Raw genomic sequence first — 18,243 nt, 5'->3', positions numbered from 1 at the left:
CAAAATGTCATATGCAGCATATGACTGTATTTTTAGAATTTTATATGACACATTTATAAACATTCCTCTAAGTTTTTAAATGGCTTAAGCAGCTATACACACGTCTAACAGAAGTGCACATTCTTCAGGCCAATGTATTAACAGAACACTACTGCTGTGCATTAATCACAAATTATATCAGTGTATTAAAAGGGAAAGAGATAAGTTACAGAGTAAAAGATTAAGAAATCACACTTTAAAATAACTCAGAAACACAATGAAAAAGCTCAATACCTGTTTAAGATTAAGTATTATTTAACGACATCTGTTAAAGCTTCAAGACGTCAGGCACTCAATTCTTTCCCTCATTTTATAAAATTCAGTCATATAATTAACTGGGAGTTCATAACCGTCATCATGCATTAGTGTAAAGTGACACATTACACATGTAGTAACTACTACGTCTAGAAATCTACATGTAAATTACTTCTAATTCCAAGTGTTCTCCCAAAGTACCTAAAGCACTCTTGTACTGGTGATGTTCATCATGTGCTTACCCCACCCTCTCATCTAAGGAAGGGATGGTGAAACATCTGGAAGCCCAAAATTTATTTTAAGACAGTCTAAGATAAGACTGCAGGGAAGCCTTCTCACAACAGGATTGTGTGGTTCCTCTAACCAGCACTGCCTTAGTACTCATACCGCATGTGGTACCTTCACTCCCCGCAATAACTTTGACTGACCAGGGGTCAGGGATCAGAACTAAACACTAAATCATGACTCCTGATCTAGGTGCTTTTGTCAGTTACTTCTGTTCTTGTTTTCTTCAAATGTAAAGGACTGGCAGTACAATTTACAAGAGCCAAGTGCTGGAAGCAACCTAAGTGCCCATCAGTAAATGAATGGATTAGAAAACTATGGTACATTTACACTATGGAATTCTAGGCAGCAGAGAGAAAGAAAGAGCTCCTACCCTTTGTGACACCATGGATGGAACTAGAGAGCATTATGCTAAGTGCAATAAGCTAGGCAGTGAAAGACAAATACCATATGATCTCACCTTTAACAGGAACCTAATCGACAAAATGAACAAGCAAGCAAAATATAACCAGAGACAGTGAAAATAAGAACAAACTGACAGTAACCAGACAGGAGGTGGGAGGGGATAATGGTGGAAAAAGGGGGAAGGGTTGTCAGGAACCTCTATAAAGGACACATGGACAAAACCAAAGGAGGGTAGGATCAAGGGTAAAAAGTGGGGATGGCTGGGGTGGTGGGGAGTGGAGGGGGGAAATGGAGACAATTGTACTTAAACAACAATAAAAAGAAAAGAATACTGTAAGAAGGGGAAAAAGAATGTGAGCTGACTAAAGGAGGAAAGAATGCTTTTGGGAGAACAGAGGGGGGAGAAATAGTAAGAGTAAGGAATAGTAGCAATGCATAGCATGGGAAAAAATAATATTTACAGTGAAAATAAGGGCAGGAAGAAGGCAAAGTGGAGTAAGACAATGGAAGGGTACAAGGTGAGATATGAAATAACAATAAAATAAAAAATAATATAAAATCTAAATAAAAATTAAAAAAAGAAAAAAAATGTAAAGGAATGGGGGGAATAGAAGCATTACACGGAATCTTCCCAGTTTGTTTTTAATCTATAATGCATATTTTCATAAATTAATGATGATTTTAATAAAGCTCTAAATGAGTTAGCAAAAATTAAGATTTTGGCACATGTTTTTATTAATATCTTAACTATCCTAAGTACTGTGTGTTAACTATCGCTGATGGAAAATTAAACCAATTCACTGTCAAGGTATGTGAAGAACAAGCAAATATTTAGAAAAGAAAGATAAATCACTTTACATATTAAGGGTTTGTAAAAAATAAAGCGATCATAAATCATGTTATGAGCCTCCAAGAAAACTCATGCAATACTTATTAGACGTCTCCTAAAGATCTGACCTGCCAAATCATATCATATAAGAATGATTTCTGAAAATTCCAAACATTCCCAGTGTTGAAGTAGATAATCTCATTTTACTAACTAGAAGGAAAAAAAATCAGGCTGATTGTGTATCAGCAGGTTTTCTGGTGAAAGGTCAGTTCTGGAACCCTCTTCTCTAAGACTGCAGGTTCCTTCTATGTTTAATAGCAAATAATGCAATTCTACATTCCACAGTTATTTTAAACCCCCCATGGACAGTTTAGTATAATTCTGCTCTACTGAACTGGATGGAATTGTTTTGAATAAAGGGACAGAAAAAGAACTAACATTTAGGGTCCTCTACTATGACCACAGCTTAAGTAATATACATCTATACACTGACACCGAGCTATCTAAATATTCCTACTTAATCACCACAACACCCCTGGGCAGTGGACACTATTATCACATTTGTTTTAGAGGTGAGGAAAGAAAGAGTCAGGAGGGCTACGTCAGTTGCCAAGGTGAAATAGCTACCAACAAGTGAAATAAGATTGAAATCTAGATACCCAAGAACTTTTCCCCATCTTCATGCTATATCCAAAATGAACTTTAATGAATTTGACACAGTACGTTTCTAATTGTTAAATATTGCTTGACAAACTGTAAAAAAGAGAAAAATAAATACCATTCATAACACCCCTCTGAGGTAATCAGGTCGTGTGTACAACTGGTGTGCAAGTTACCTCAATAACATTACATAGTCATGTTCTTTAGTTGTTTGTAGTATAGATTTGAGTGAATAATTTTGTATTATTTCACTAATACTTATACTGTTTCTTCAATACAACTAATTTTCTTTGGAGAAAAATATTGTTCCAAGTGCTTTTTAAATGGCATAGGGAGATGGTTATAATTTTACGCTGACAAAAAGACAGGACTGAAACTGTGAATGAAATGTATAGGAAGTCCTTATTTTTTTCATTTTTAAAGTTTCAAAAGCATATGACTTACTTTTTATAATCAGTCATGATACAAAGTTTAAAAAACAGTATAGGTAGTATGTCCAAATTTTATTTATATATTAAAAACATAGGTAGTGTTCTTGATAAAACTGTACCTTGATACATTCTACTAAAGACATCGGCAGTGTCTGAGAGAATTAGTGAAGAGTTCCCAGGTGGCTGTCGGTACTCATCACGGTCATGAAACAAGTCAACAAGTCAAAATGAAGAATGACCACTGATGGCTACGGAAACCATCAAGAAAATGGAAAGATAACCTACTGAATGGGAGAAGATATTTGCAAATGATATATCTGGTAAGGGGTTAATATCCACAATATATAAGAGACTCATCCAACCTACCATCAAAATATGAAAAACCCAATTAAAAAACAAGCAGAGGACCTCAACAGGTTTCTCTAAAGAGGACATATAAAGGACTAACAATCATATGAAAAGATGCTCAACATCTCTAATTGTCAGAGTAATGCAAATCAAAACCACAGTAAGATATCACCTCACACCTGTGAGAATGGCTATCACCAAAAAATCAACAAACAAGTGAAGATATGGAGAAAGGGGAACCCTAGTGCACTGTTCGTGGGATGCAGACTGGTGTAGCCACTATGGAAAAAAGTATGGAATTTCTTCAAAAAATTAAAAATCAAAGTGCCTTATAACCCAACAATGCCACTTCTGGGTATTTATCTGGGAAAAAACCCCCAAAACAAAAAACCTAATTCAAAAAGATATATGCACCCCTATTTTCATTGCAGCATTATTTACCAATAGCTAAGTTATGAAAGCAACCTAAGTTTCTACTGATAAATGAATGGATAAATATTCATGTCACACACACATGAATGAAATATTACTCTGTTAAAAAGAATGGTATTTTGTTATATTTGCGACAACATATATGGACCTAGAGGGTATTATGCTAAGTGACATAAGTTAGAAAAGGACAAATACTATATAATTTCACTTATATATGGAACCTAAAGAAAATAAAACAAACAAAACAAAACATGAACAGACCCACAGACATAGAGAACAAGCTAATGGTTGCAAAACTGGAGGGGGTGGGGGATGGGTGGGGAAAACATTACCATTCCAATTGTGGAAAGGCCCAGAGACATCTGGGGTTACAGCTTTGAAAGTTACTACATTTAAGTAACCTACATTCAGATTTTCAACTCTGAGATAATTAAGAATGCTATTAGCTCCATTAAAGGGAACAAATATCAACCCATTCCAAATTATAAAGGCCCCAAATGACATTTATTTTGAAGAACACATTTTCAATTTTAATATACATAAATATACAATGAAGAGGCTAAGCAAAATGTATCTCTCTTGGCACAAGTAGGTTTGAACTATATTTTGTATACTTTCTAAATGTAATTCTTGAGTATATTTACCAAATATTTGCTGTACACTGTAGCAACTGACCATATTTCAAAGATGAAGCTTCAATTAAGTAAATTAAAATGGAAGGGTCAAGTCAAGGAACATGTATAAAGAAGCCATGGAAAGAGGGAGAACCAAGATGGCGGCGTAGGGAGACACACTGCGCCCCCTCGCACAACCAGAACTGACAGAGAATCGAACAGCAAGGGGGACCAACACCAAGGAAATAGAAATTAAACCTTCATCCAGACCGGTAGGAGGGGCGGAGACGGGCACCGGGGTGGAGAGGACTCGCGTGGCTGTGGCGGGACTGAGACTGGCAGAGTGTGGGACAAAGGGCGCAGGCAGTCTGAGCACTAGCAGACCCTGCGGCCCGACATTTGCACAGATAAACCCAGAGGGCCGGACTCAGAGTGGCGGAGAGCGGGGCAGGCAGAGCAGCGGGTAGCACCCTGCGGCACCACATTTGCCCACAGATAAACCAGACGAATGGCGGGGAGCGAAGCAGACCTCGGAACCCAGGGCTCCAGAAAGGGGAAATAAAGCCTCAAACCTCTGATTGAAAACGCCCGTGGGGGTTGGGGCGGCAGCAGGAGAGACTCCCAGCCTCACAGGAGAGGTCGTTGGAGAGACCCACAGGGGCCTGGAGTGTGCACAGGCCCACCCACTCGGGAACCAGCACCAGAGGGGCCCAGTTTGATTGTGGGTAGTGGAGTGAAAGACTGAGATCCAGAGGAGAGTGAGGCGGGCGCCATTGCTCCCTCTAGGCCCCTCCCCCACGTATAGCTTCATAGCTTAGCAACCAGCGCAACCCCGCCCCTAAGGCTCCGCCCCTTAAAATAACAGACTCGCCAAGACAAAAAAAAAAAAAAAAGGCCCAAATGACAGAACACTTCAAAGCTCCAGAAAAAATACAACTAAGCGACGAAGAGATAGCCAACCTATCGGATGCACAGTTCAAAACACTGGTTATCAAGATGCTCACAGACTTGGTTGAATCTGTTCGAAAAACAGATGAAAAAATGAAGCCTATGCTAAGAGAAACAAAGGAAAATGTACAGGGAACCAACAGTGATGAGAAGGAAACTGGGACTGAAATCAACGGTGTGGACCAGAAGGAAGAAACAAACATCCAACCAGAAAAGAATGAAGAAACAAGAACTTGGAAAAATGAGGAGATGCTTAGGAACCTCCAGGACACCTTGAAACGTTCCAACATCCGAATTATAGGGGTGCCAGAAGGAGAAGAGGAAGAACAAAAAATTGAAAACTTATTTGAACAAATAATGAAGGAGAACTTCCCTAATCTGGCAAAGGAAATAGACTTCCGGGAAGTCCAAGAAGCTCAGAGAGTCCCAAAGAAGCTGGACCCAAGGAGGAACACACCAAGGCACCTCATCATTACATTACCCAAGATTAAACGCAAGGACCTACATCCAAGATTACTGTATCCAGCAAAGCTATCACTTAGAATGGAAGGGAAGATAAAGTGCTTTTCAGATAAGGTCAAGTGAAAGAAGTTCATCATCACCAAGCCCTTATTATATGAAATGTTAAAGGGAGTTACCTAAGAAAAAGAAGATCAAAAATAGGAACAGTAAAAATGACAGCAAACTCACAGTTATTAACAGCCACACATAAAACAAAAACGAGAGCAAACTAGGTAAACAACTAGAACATGAGGGTTGTCAATAGGGGAGTGGGAGGGGGAGAGGGGGGGAAAGGTACAGAGAATAAGTAGCATAGATGATAGGTGGAAAATAGACGGGGAGGGTAAGAATAGTGTAGGAAATGTAGAAGCCAAAGAACTTATAAGTATGACCCATGGACATGAACTATAGTGGGGGAATGTGGGAGGGAGGGGGTGGGCAGGATGGAGTGGAGTGGGGGGCGAAATGGGACAACTATAATAGCATAATCAATAAATATATTAAAAAACATTATAAGAAATTAAAAATAAATAAATAAAAATTAAAAAATAAAAGAAAAAAAAGAACCCATGGAAAAAGACAATGGGAGGGGGAGGATTGAATGTGGGAAGAGGGGTGGGTAGGGAAGGGTAGAGTAATGGCGAAAAATGGGGACAACTGTAATTGCACAATAATAAAAAAATAAAATTGCACATCTGGGGGGGGAAGAAATCATATAGGTGTAAATAATTTAGCTACGGTTTGTATTTTTAGTGTATGCCAACAGCAATTTCTGACTCACCTACTAAGTTCCTTGGAACCTGTATGACATCTTCAGCAAATTCAAGAAAGCTTCTAGCCTTTTTTACTGCATCCTGATCCTATTAAAAAGGGGGAAGAGATTTAAGCCAAAATATGAGCCACCTGAAACACTGGCTTTTATTTTAGGGGGAAAAAACTATTTAGTCAAATATTTACCTCTCCATAAATATGAAATGTACAGGTATCTTCATCTAGATCGATAGCGGTGACCCCGGGAACCTTCCTAGCTTGCTGAATGTTAGCACCGTGAGTACCAATAGCGAGGCCCATCAGATCTTCTCGTACGATAAACTGTTCATGAAATCTTGAAGCAAGCTGCCTTGAACTCTGAAGAGAAATGTATGTTTGATTAATATGCTTTATCAGCTACTGAAACAACTGTATTTAAGCCAGCCATGTCAATTATCTTGACCCTGTATACCAGAGGCCTATAAATTAGTTTCAGCTGGAGAGTGGCAAATTTTAGAAAATAACACCCACACACAGCATAAGCTCTTTTTGGTTACTGAAGGTATATGCTATTTGATATATTTTTGTTAATAAGAAAGGGCTTGTTGACAATTTTCCAAGGTAACTTTTGAAAACGTATTTGCAAGGCTGCCTTAGTTTTAACCAATGACATCAACATCACAGTGATTAGGAAGCAGATCAAATGTTCCCAAATAAAAACCAGTTCACTGGGTCTGAAAGACACAATGGTTTTTAAGTAAAAAATAAAATAAATACCATCCCTAAAAAAATTGTATTAACTTCATTTTTATTAAAGGATATTGGTGTATATATATACACACACCTGCGTAAGTGTGTGTGTGTGTGTATATATATCTGTATGTGTATTTATCAGATATAGATATAGCAATAGATATTCTGGAAACAGTGCCATTTATGTAACTTATTACTAGATACTGTGGCCCAGACATCCCTTTGATGTAGTGATGACATTACAATGACATCCTGCAGCCTCATCCCCCAACCTGAGGAAAGGGATTCATAAAAACTGTTGGTACAGGGTGAGGGGAAGGAAGATGGCGTCAAGGCAGGTGGGAGTTGAGCCCACTTGCTTGTGTACCCAACTGGGACACCTAGCCGATCTTCTGAAGAACAGAGGGAACACCCAACAGAATCCCAGTTGATATGAATTCTGGAAGCCAAAGTGTGCAGAGGATGCTTAAAAATGGGCAGTAAGGAGATTTTGTAGGCCAATGGGAAAGTCCCTGAGCCATGCACCAAAAACCGTGACTGCCACAGGGGCACTGGAGTAGAGTCGGGTCAGTGATAGCAGCCTACTGCCTCCCTCCCCTCCCAAGGTGGGGAAGTCCCAGACCTGCCACAGGAGAGACCTGGATATGTAAAGTCACTGGGGGGGATAAAGAGGCAGTAAGAAACACACAGCCGGTGGTGTATGCTGGCTGGGATGGCAGTCACTGGCTGGGGCAGTGGTCACTGGCTGGCACAGTACCAGAGAAATTGTGTGACAGACCTAGGCAGGCTTAGGAGGAATAGAAAATCACCAGGCAGGAAAACTGTACCATGGGAAACTGGAGTCTGGGAAAATGCCTGCCTGGAAAACTGCCTGCCCACCCTACCCAGAACAAACATATGCTCGCCTAAGATTGGGGTCTGGGGTCTGCCTATCCGGCATAACAGGATGCAGCTTTAACCGGAGGTCTGACAAGATGTATCAAGAACAATGGTCAGCAGAAATGGCACCCAGCAACCAGCTCTTGCCAATCAGACTCTGACACCCCAACCAGTTACCCTTCGCAGGTTTTTGCACTTAAAAACCCTGCCCTAAGAACAACCGAGGGAGTCTTAACCTCCCTTGGTTGGCTCCCCAACCTTCCTTGGTTGGCTCCACTTTCCCTCTTATTCCCAGCTAATAAACCCTGCTCCTTGGCTCGCTGCATCCTTCTGGTTTCTTGAGCTACTGTGACATATAACACTGGGGAGTGGGGTGACACCTGGAGGTGGGAGAAGAGATGGGCCACAACTGGCTGTGACCCAGATAGATACTGGGCTGGTCAGAGAGTTGGACTGTGTGGAAAGCCAGGCTTTTGTTAAGAGCAGCAGGCGGCACCCAAGGGGAATTTTCTCAAAAAAAGAACTAAGCATCCAAGCAGGGACTCCACAGGCCCAGAGGCCAGGCCAACAAAGGGTAGGGGGGCATGATTTGCTCCCGCTCAGTGCACCTTACGGAGTCATCAAAGGTTTGAAAAATGTGGTGGATTATTGGCCAGCCTGGTGCAAATGCACAGAGCGGACAGTGAGCAGTAGAGGGCTCTGAGGGCGTGGGCTGGGAAAAAGGCAGCTGTGATTGTTGTAGCCCAGACTGAGCCCACATCCTTGCTGAACCACAGGAAAATAAAATAACTGAGCAGAGCCCAGCCCACCTCTGCCTGAACGATCTAGGAACACATGCAAACGTAGTTCAGTAAGTGTAAAATCAGCAGGGGGCTTTTTTTTTTTTTTTGAGGCAAAGACAGTAAGACCTAGAGCTGTGAGCAAACCAGAGAGGGATCCAGAAAGAAGTCAGAAGGAAAACAACAGCTGAGATAAATTTCACTTTGCTACCTTTCAGAACTTGCATGTTTTTTTTATTTCTCTTCCTTCCATTTATTTAGTTTTTTTCATTTGTTTTTATTGTTTGATTTGTTTTTTGTTCTCCCTTTCATATTGCATTTTAATTTTTCTTCTTTCACTTCACTCATATTCCAAATAACACACTATTCTTGGTCTTTCACTTTTTATTCTTTTTATTCAGATCATATATTTCTTATCACACTGCTATTAGTCCAAATCCATACAGTGCCCTTTCCTGGTCTTAATCCATTTCACCATCTTCCTGAGCTTAATTATTGTTGTGGTTAACTTTACTCTCTCATACACTATGCTAAGTTTCTATCCCTTACTGTCACTATTTCTCATCCATCTAAACTCTCCTAAGTGCTCTGCTTTCTAACATCAGCTCACATTCTTTTTCCTTTCTAGTAAGAGTCTTATTTCTTTTTCACCTTTTATAAATAGTGGCTAGTTGGGAGAAATACCATGGTTATTGCTGTACTTCTCCAAAGAAACTCCTATTTGTTCAGTACTTGGTACTTTAAATCCTACAGAATACTCTCCCGCTGTCTTTACTCCAAATCATCTTTGCCCTGCCAATGATCAGTTTGAGTAAGGATTTTGTATTTTATTGTTTTCTCTCTCCCTATTATTTTCCTTTTCTTTTCTTTCTTTATTCCTCCTCTCTCAAACTGGGCTTTACTCCTTACTCTTTTTGCTTTGTTTCCCTCAGGTTCTCATAATCATTTTTCTTCACTGTAGACATCTCATATACAGTTTTTGATTTCTACAATATTCTTATTCCTGTTCCAACTTTATTAAACCTCATTTAGCATTTGCTGCTGTGGTTTTTCTGCAATTTTGCTCCCCTTGGTCCAGTATATTTTCAATTTCACTTCAAACCTCATAGCATTCTCTTCCCTCTTCTTTACCCCATTGTTTCCATTGTCCTTTCATGTTTCACTTATGTTGTAAAATTTGTTCTCTCCCTTTCTTCACCTCGGTTCCATCCCAACTCTCATAAATTGTCCTCCCTCTTAGCACAAAAGAACATTTTCCCCTCTTTAAGTCATTTCATATTCCCTTTGTCATCTCTTATAATATCCACAATCTCCCTTCACCTTTATTAATCCTTAGTTCAATTGTGGCTGAGACAGTTGCTGCGGTAGGAGGGTTCTTTTTGCGGACGTAGGTTTGGTGGTCTGGTAAAATAGTGCTTTGTTAACCACCACCTGTACAACAGCATACAAGACAAGGTGGCAGTTGCGAATACCAGTAAACCTGCTGGAGGGGAGAACCCACCAACAATCAAGCCACCAACAGGTAAAGCCCAAGTACAACAAGAAAGCCCACACAAACAAAAGAATGGGCAACCCTAGAGCACCTAGACAAGGAGATCAAAGAGACCACACCACTGAGTCCCACAGAACTCCTACCACACAAGTTCACCCTACGAAGACAGCTGGCAAAGATGAGCATCTGGAGTCGCAGAAACAAACAGAAAGCGTCACCTAAAATGGGGAGACAAAGTAAGAACTCACAATGAAAGAGCTAAATGAAATGGCGGCAAGCAAACAACCAGATACAGAATTCAAAAGAATGGTTATAAGGATACTCAAAGAACTCCCCGACAACTAAAAGGAACTGACTGTGAACTATAACACTATGAAAAAGGAAATAGAAACTGAAAAAAAAAAAAACCCCAGAAATAAATGAAGGATACAATATCTGTAATAAAAAAATACACCAGAAGGAATTACAATCAGCCTGCATGAAGCAGAGGACTGAATTACTAAGCTGAAAGACAAGGTAGAAAGAAATATGACATAGACCAGCTGCACAAAGAAAAGACTCAAAAAATATGAAGACAGTTTCAAGGAACTTCAGGACAACGTGAAACGCAACAAATTCGAATCATAGCAATCCCAGAAGAGGAAGAAAAGGAGCAAGGGATAGAAAACCTGTTTGAAAAAATAGTGACAGAAAACTTTGCTAACCCGGAGAGGGGGGAAGCCAGGCCAACTACAGGAAGCACAGAGGGTCCCAATCAAGATGAACCCAAAGAGGCCCACTCCAAGACACATCATAATTTAAATGACAAATTTTAAAGACAGAGAATATTAAAGGCAGCAAGAGAGAGACAGGAATTAACATACAAGGGAGCTCTGATAAGGCTAGCAGCTGATTTATAAACAGAAACACTATAAGCCAGAAGGGAATAGCAAGAAATATTCCAACTAAAAAACAGCAAAGCCCGACACCAAGACTACTCCAGCCAGCAAGCCTTTCAATTAAAATGGAAGGTGAAATAAGGAGTTTCCCAGACAAATGAAGGCGAAAAGAATATAGCTCCACCAAACCAGTACTGAGAGACATGCTAATGGGGTGCTTTAAGAAGAGGAGGAGAAACAGTGAGATAGAGAGGAACACTGGTACAAAGGGAAAAAATGGCAATGAATAAGTACCTATCAATAATAACCTTAAATGTTAATCCATTAAATGCTCCAATCAAAAGTCATAGGGTAGCTGAATGGATAAGAAAACATGACTCACACATATGCTGCCTACAAGAGACCCACCAAGAACAAAAGACCTACACAGACTGAAAGTGAAGGGTTGGAAAAAAATATTTGAGGCAAATGCACAGGAAAAAAAAAGCTGGGGTAGCAATACTTATATCAGACAAAACAGACTTCAAAACAAATGCCATAAAAAGAGACACAGAAGGACACTTCATAATAATATTCAAGGGAAGAATCCATCAAGAAGGCATAAAAATTATAAACATGTATGCACCCAACATACGAGAACCCAAAAATATAAGGAAAGTCTTGGAAGACTTCAAGAAAGATACAGAAAGCAACACACTTACATTAAGAGATTTTCACATCACACTATCAACAGTGGACAGATCTTCCAAACACAGTATCAACAAAGATATTGTGACACTGAACAATGCCCTAGACCAAATGGACTTAACTGATATATTCAGAACCTTTCATCACAGAGAAGCAAAATACACATTCTTTTCAAGTGTACATGGAACATTTTCAAAGGTAGACCACATGATAAGGACACAAAACAGGCATCAACAAATTGAAGGAAACTGAAATCATGTCAAGCATTTTCTCTGACCACAAGGGGCTACAACTAGAAACCAACCTCAAGGAAAAAATTCAAAAACAGTAAAACTCATGGAGATTGAATAGCATGCTATTAAACAATGAATAGGTCAAAAATGAGATTAAGGAAGAAATCAAAAAGTTTCTAGAAACAAATGAAAATGAACTCACAACATTTCAAAATCTATGGGACACAGTGAAGGCAGTCCTGAGAGGGAAGTTCATAGCGATACAGGCCTACATAAAAAGACAGAAACATTTCCAATAAACAACTTAACCCTACCTTCACTTACACCTTCACTTACAGTGTTCCTCCACTGTAAGAAGTGGAGGAACAAAAATAAACAAAGCCTAGAGCAAGTAAAAGGAAGAAAATAATCATTGATACACCACAATTAAATGACATAGAACTAAAAGAACAATTCAAAGGATCAACAAATCCTAAAGCTGGTTGTCTGAAAAAATAAACAAAACCAACCAGGCTTTCACCAGGCTGATCGAGAAAACCACAGAGAGGATCCAAATAAATAAAATGAGAAATGAAAAAGGAGAGAATACAACTGATACCACAGAAATACAAAGGATTGTAAGAAATTACTATGAAGAAATGTATGCCAAGAAATTTGAAAACATGGTTGAAATGAACCATTATCTAGAAACATATAATCTTGCAAACTGAATAAAAAAGCAGCAGAAAACTTGAACGGAACGATGCCAGCTGGTGAAACTGAAGCAGTAATGAAAACACTTCCAGCACACAAAAGTCCTGGACTGGTCAGTTTCACAGGAGAATTTTATAAAACATTTAATTAATAGCTAACCCCTATCCTTCCCAGACTATTCCAAAAAACCGGAGAAGAGGGAAGACTTCCAAATTCTTTTCATGAGGCTAGCATCATCCTAATCCCAAAAACAGATAAAGACAGGAGAATGAAAGAAAACTACAGCCCAACATCAACGATGAACATAGATCAAAAAAACCTCAACAAAGTATTGGCAAACTGCATCCCACAATACATTAAAAAGATCATACACCATGATCAACTGGGATTTGTCCCAGGCATGCAAGGATGGTACAGTATCCCCAAATTAATAAATTTAATGCATAGCATAAACAAAAGTAAAGACAAAAATCACATGATCATATTAACAGAGGCAAAAAAAAAAGCATTTGATAAGGTACAGCACCTATTTGTGATAAAGACTCTCAGCAAAGTGGGAGTAGAGGGAGCATTCCTCAACATAATAAGGGCCATATATGTGAGACCTACAGCCAACATCATACTCAATGGGCAAAAACTAAAAGTTTTCCCACTAAGGTCAGGAACAAGACTTTAACAAGATGTCCACCAATACCACTTATATTCCATATAGCATTGGAAGCCCTAGCCACAGAGATCATACAAGATACAGAAATAAAAGGCATCCAAATTGGAAAGGAGGAAGTAAACCTGTCTTTGATTACAGATGACATGATAGTGTACATAGAAAACCCTATAGACTCCACCAAAAAACTACTCGACCTAGTAAGTGTTTTTGGCAAAACAGTAGGATACAAAGTCAATATTTAGAAAACAAAGCCATTTTTGTACACCAATAGCAAAATATCAGAAACAGAAATCAGGGGAAAAAAATCCCATTTGCTACACGAACAAGAAAAACAAAGTACCTAGGAATAAACCTAACCAAGGTGGTAAAAGGCCTGTACTCAGAAAACCACACAACACTGAAGAAAGAAATTAAGGAAGATACAAACAAATGGAAGCATGTACCATGCTCATGGATTGGAAAAATTAACATCATCAAAATATCCATACTATCCGAAGCAATTTATAGATTCACCACAATCCTTATTGAAATACCAATGACATATTTCACAGATATAGAACATTTCAAAATAGTATATGGAAGCATAAACAACCTCAAACAGCCACATCAATTTTGAGAAAGAAGTACTGAGTAGGATGGATCACAATACCTAATATCAAAGTATATTACAAGGCCACTGTAATCAAAACAAGTCTGGTTCTAGCATAAGAACAGAAACAGATGAATGGAACAGAGGAGAGGGCCCCAAAATAAACCCATGTCTCCATGGTCAATTAATATTTGACAAAGGAGGCAGAAGCATGAAATGGAGTAAAAATAGCCTCTTCAACAGATGGTGTTGGGAGAGGTGGATAGCTACATGCAAAAAATGAAGCTCCAGCACCAACTTACACCATACACAAAATACATTCAAGATGGATAAAAGACATAAATATAAGTTGTGACACCATAAAAGTCCTAGAGGAGAACGTAGGCAGGAAAACCTCAGATACCCCACGCAGCAATATTTTCACCAATATGCCTCTAGAGCAAGGGACATAAAGGAAAGAATAAACAAACAGGACTTCATCAAAATTAAAAGTTTCTGCATGTCTAAAGAAAACAGTACTAAAATGAAAAGAGAACCAACTGTATGGGAAAATATATTTGTCAATTATACCTCAGAAAATGGTTTGATATCCAAGTTTTTAAGAGTTCCAGCTAAGATGGAGGTGTAGGTAGAAACCCTTCACTTCCTTGCAGAACCAAAAGGAGGATAACAACCAATCTAAAAACAATAAACAACCACAAGTGCCAGAAAATCAAACTGCATGGAACTCTGACAACCAAGGAATTAAAGAAACAGTCAACCAACTGGTAGGAGGGAGACGGGCAGACTGCCGGACGGAGAGAACCTGGGGCAAGGTGGCAGACCACAAAGGTGGGGCTGGCTGAATGCAAAACTGAGACTCAGGGCTGACTGTGGACTACAGCGGGGGTTGCCACGGTAGAAGAAACTTCCAGTCTCACAGTAGAGTTTGTTGGAAAGTGGGGCTAGAGCCCAGTAAGTGAACTGGATTGTTCCCTCTCTGACCCTCTCCAATAGACAACACCACAAAACATCAAAGAGGGTTGCCCTGCCCTGGAGAATACCTAAGGCTCCACTCCCTTACAACTTAACAGGTGTGCCAAGGCAAAGAAATATAGCCCAAATGAAAAAACAGAGCAAAACTCCAGATAAAAACTAAATGATGAGGAGACAGCCAACTTATCTGATATGGAATTCAAAACATTAGTAATCAAGATACCCACAGGACTGACTGAGCTTGGTCGAAAACTGGAAGAATAAATGAAGGATACCCAAAGTGAAATAAAGCAAGATATTCAGGGAATCAACAGTGACAAGAAGGAAATCAGGACTCAAATCAACAATTTGGAACAAAAGGAAGAAATAAATATCCAACTGGAACAGAATGAAGAAACAAGAATTCAAAAAAGTGAAGAGAGACTTAGGAACCTCCAGGACAACTTTAAAGGTTCCACTATCCAAATTATAGGGATGTGAGAAGGAAGAACAGCAGCAAGAAACTGAAAATTTATTTGAATAAGAAGCGTAATTGGTAGGCATAAAATAGATGGGGAGAGGTTAAGAATAGTATAGGAAAAAGAGAAGCCAAAGAACTTGTATGTACAACCCGTGAACATGAACTAAAGGGGAAGAATGCTGGAGGGTTGAGAGGTGCAGGGTGGAGGAGGATAAAGGGGGAAAATTGGGAAAACTGTAATAACATAATCAATAAAATATACTTAAAATAAAACAAAATAATATATATACTAAAAGAAGTTTTTAAATGTATCAATAAATACCATATGATCTCACCTGTAAGTAGGACCTAATCAACAAAACAAAGAAGTAAGCAAAAATATAACCAGAGACATTGAAGTAAAGAACAAATTGACAGTAACCAGAGGAGGGGGGAGGGGGGTAACAGGAGATAAAAGGGGAAGGGCATGAAGGAACATGTATAAAGGACTCATGGACAAACCAAAGGGGAGTAGGATTGAGGGTGGGAGGTGGGGCTCGGTGTGGCAGGGGAGAGCCTTGGGGGGAAAATGGAGACAACTGTACTTGAACAACAATAAAAAAATGTGGGTACAGTAATTAAATTAAATTAATTAGAGAAGGTGAAAGATTTACAACTTATCTTACATATGTTCCTGCCACCTAAAATGAGGTAAGAGTGTGTAAAACCTTGCGATCTGGATCTACAAGTATGATGGAATCTTTCAAATATTCACTGATGACTATAAACTAAGTTAAACTGACACCCATAACTTATAATCATTCTCTTTAAATTGTATTATTATAATTAATATTTATTCCTAACATGCCATTAATGATACCCAAATATATTAGTGGCTAATGTTGAAAAATGAAAATTTCTTATCTGAATGTGTATATCTCTTTAATATATTAACAGTGAAGTAAGACAGGCTGCATACTAGTTCCTCATTCAGCATACATAATTTGAATGAGTATAAATAACTACTGTAAAGAATTTTAAAAGTGTAATATCCTACTTCCGTCCAAGATGGAGGCATAGGTAGATACACTTTGCTTCCGCACACAACCAAAAGAAGGATAACAACAAATTTAAAAACAAAAACTCAAACTGTGAAAAAATCGAACTGTATGTAAGTCCAACAACCAAGGAGTTAAAGAAGAAATATTCATTCAGACTGGTAAGAGCGGCAGAGATGGGCAGCCAGGGCAGAGAAGACGTGCAGCAAAGTGGCAGCTGGAGGACTGAGCGTGCCCACATTTGCATGGGGATAAACTGGGAGGAATAACTGGGGAGCAACACAGACCGTGAAGCCCAGAGTTCCAGCGCAGGAAAAGAACACCTCAAAACCTCTGGCTGTAAAAACCTGCAGGGTTTGCAACAGCAGGAGAAATTTCCAGCCTCCTAGGAGAGTTTGTTGCAGAGATCCACAGGGTCGTAGAACGTACACAAACCCACCCACCTGGGAATGAGCACCACAAGGGCCCAATGTGCTTGTGGGTAGCAGAGGAAGTAACTGAAAGTCTGCTGAGATCCCAGCAAGCAGCACTGTTCCCTCTCAGACCCTTCCCCCACATAGAGTGCCACAATGCAGTGACTTGGGTTGCCACGCCCTGGCCAATACCTATGGCTCCACCCCTTACAACATAACAGTATGCTAAGTGAAAGAAATTTCACCCAAATGAAAGCACAGTTAAAACTCCAAAAATAGAACTACATGATGAAGAGATAGCCAACCTATCAGATGCACAGTTCAAAACACTGGTAATAAGGACGCTCAGAGAAATGATTGACTGCAGATGCAAAATAGAGGAAAAAGTGAAGGATGTGGAAAGTGAAATAAAGAAGAAAATACACAGGGAACCAACAGTGAAAGGAAGGACACCAGGACTCAAATCAAGGATTTGGAACAGAAGGAAGAAATAAACATTCAAGCAGAACAGAATGAAGAAGCAAGAATTAAAAAAAAAAAAAAAGAGGACAGGCTTAGGAACCCCGGGGACAACTTTAAACATTCCAACATCTGAATCATTGGGGTGCCAGAAGGAGAATAAGAAGAGCAAGAAATCAAAAACTTATTTGAAAAAATAATGAAGGAGAACTTCCCTAATCTGGTGAAGGAAATAGACTTCCAGGAAGTCCGGGAAGCTGAGAGTCCCAAAGAAGTTGGACACAAAGAGGAACACACCAAGGCACATCATAATTACATTACATAAGATTAAAGATGAGGAGAGAATCTTAAAAGCAGCAAGACAAAAGGAGACAGTTACCTACAAAGTAGTGCCCATAAGACTATAAGCTGACTTCTCAAAAGAAACTTTGTAGGCAAGAAGGGGCTGGAAAGAAGTATTCAAAGTAACGAAAGGCAAGGGCCTACAACCAAGATTACTCTATCCAGCAAAGCTATCCTTTAGAATGGAAAAGCAGATAAAGTGCTTCCCAGATAAGGTCAAGTTAAAGGAGTTCATCATCATCAAGCCCTTATTATATGAAATGTTAAAGGAACTTATCTAAGAAAAAGAAGGTCAAAAATATGAACAGTAAAATGACAACAAACTCACAGCTATCAAAAATTGAACGTAAAAAAAAAACCACCCAAAAACAAACTAAGCAAACAACTGGAACAGAAGCAGAATCACAGGA

At 39.2% G+C, this 18,243-nt stretch overlaps 1 protein-coding gene across 12 annotated transcripts in view; it reads right to left on the bottom strand.

Annotated features, from left to right (window-relative positions):
• FMR1 (fragile X messenger ribonucleoprotein 1) overlaps nt 1-18,243 on the bottom strand; it is a 62,871-nt gene that overhangs the window by 15,063 nt on the left and 29,565 nt on the right. For all 12 annotated transcript variants that reach the window (XM_024551072.3, XM_024551076.3, XM_024551075.4 and 9 more), the window contains 2 exons: nt 6,705-6,875; nt 6,529-6,607 (listed from right to left, as the gene is read on the bottom strand). In XM_024551072.3, coding sequence (XP_024406840.2) covers nt 6,529-6,607; nt 6,705-6,875 — 250 coding nt within the window. The remainder of the gene's footprint in view (nt 1-6,528; nt 6,608-6,704; nt 6,876-18,243) is intronic.

Source organism: Desmodus rotundus, chromosome X (assembly GCF_022682495.2).
Source record: "Desmodus rotundus isolate HL8 chromosome X, HLdesRot8A.1, whole genome shotgun sequence".
NCBI lineage: Eukaryota > Metazoa > Chordata > Mammalia > Chiroptera > Phyllostomidae > Desmodus > Desmodus rotundus.
The sequence above is the reverse complement of the archived record's forward strand: the minus strand, read 5'-3'. Positions and strand labels throughout refer to the sequence as shown.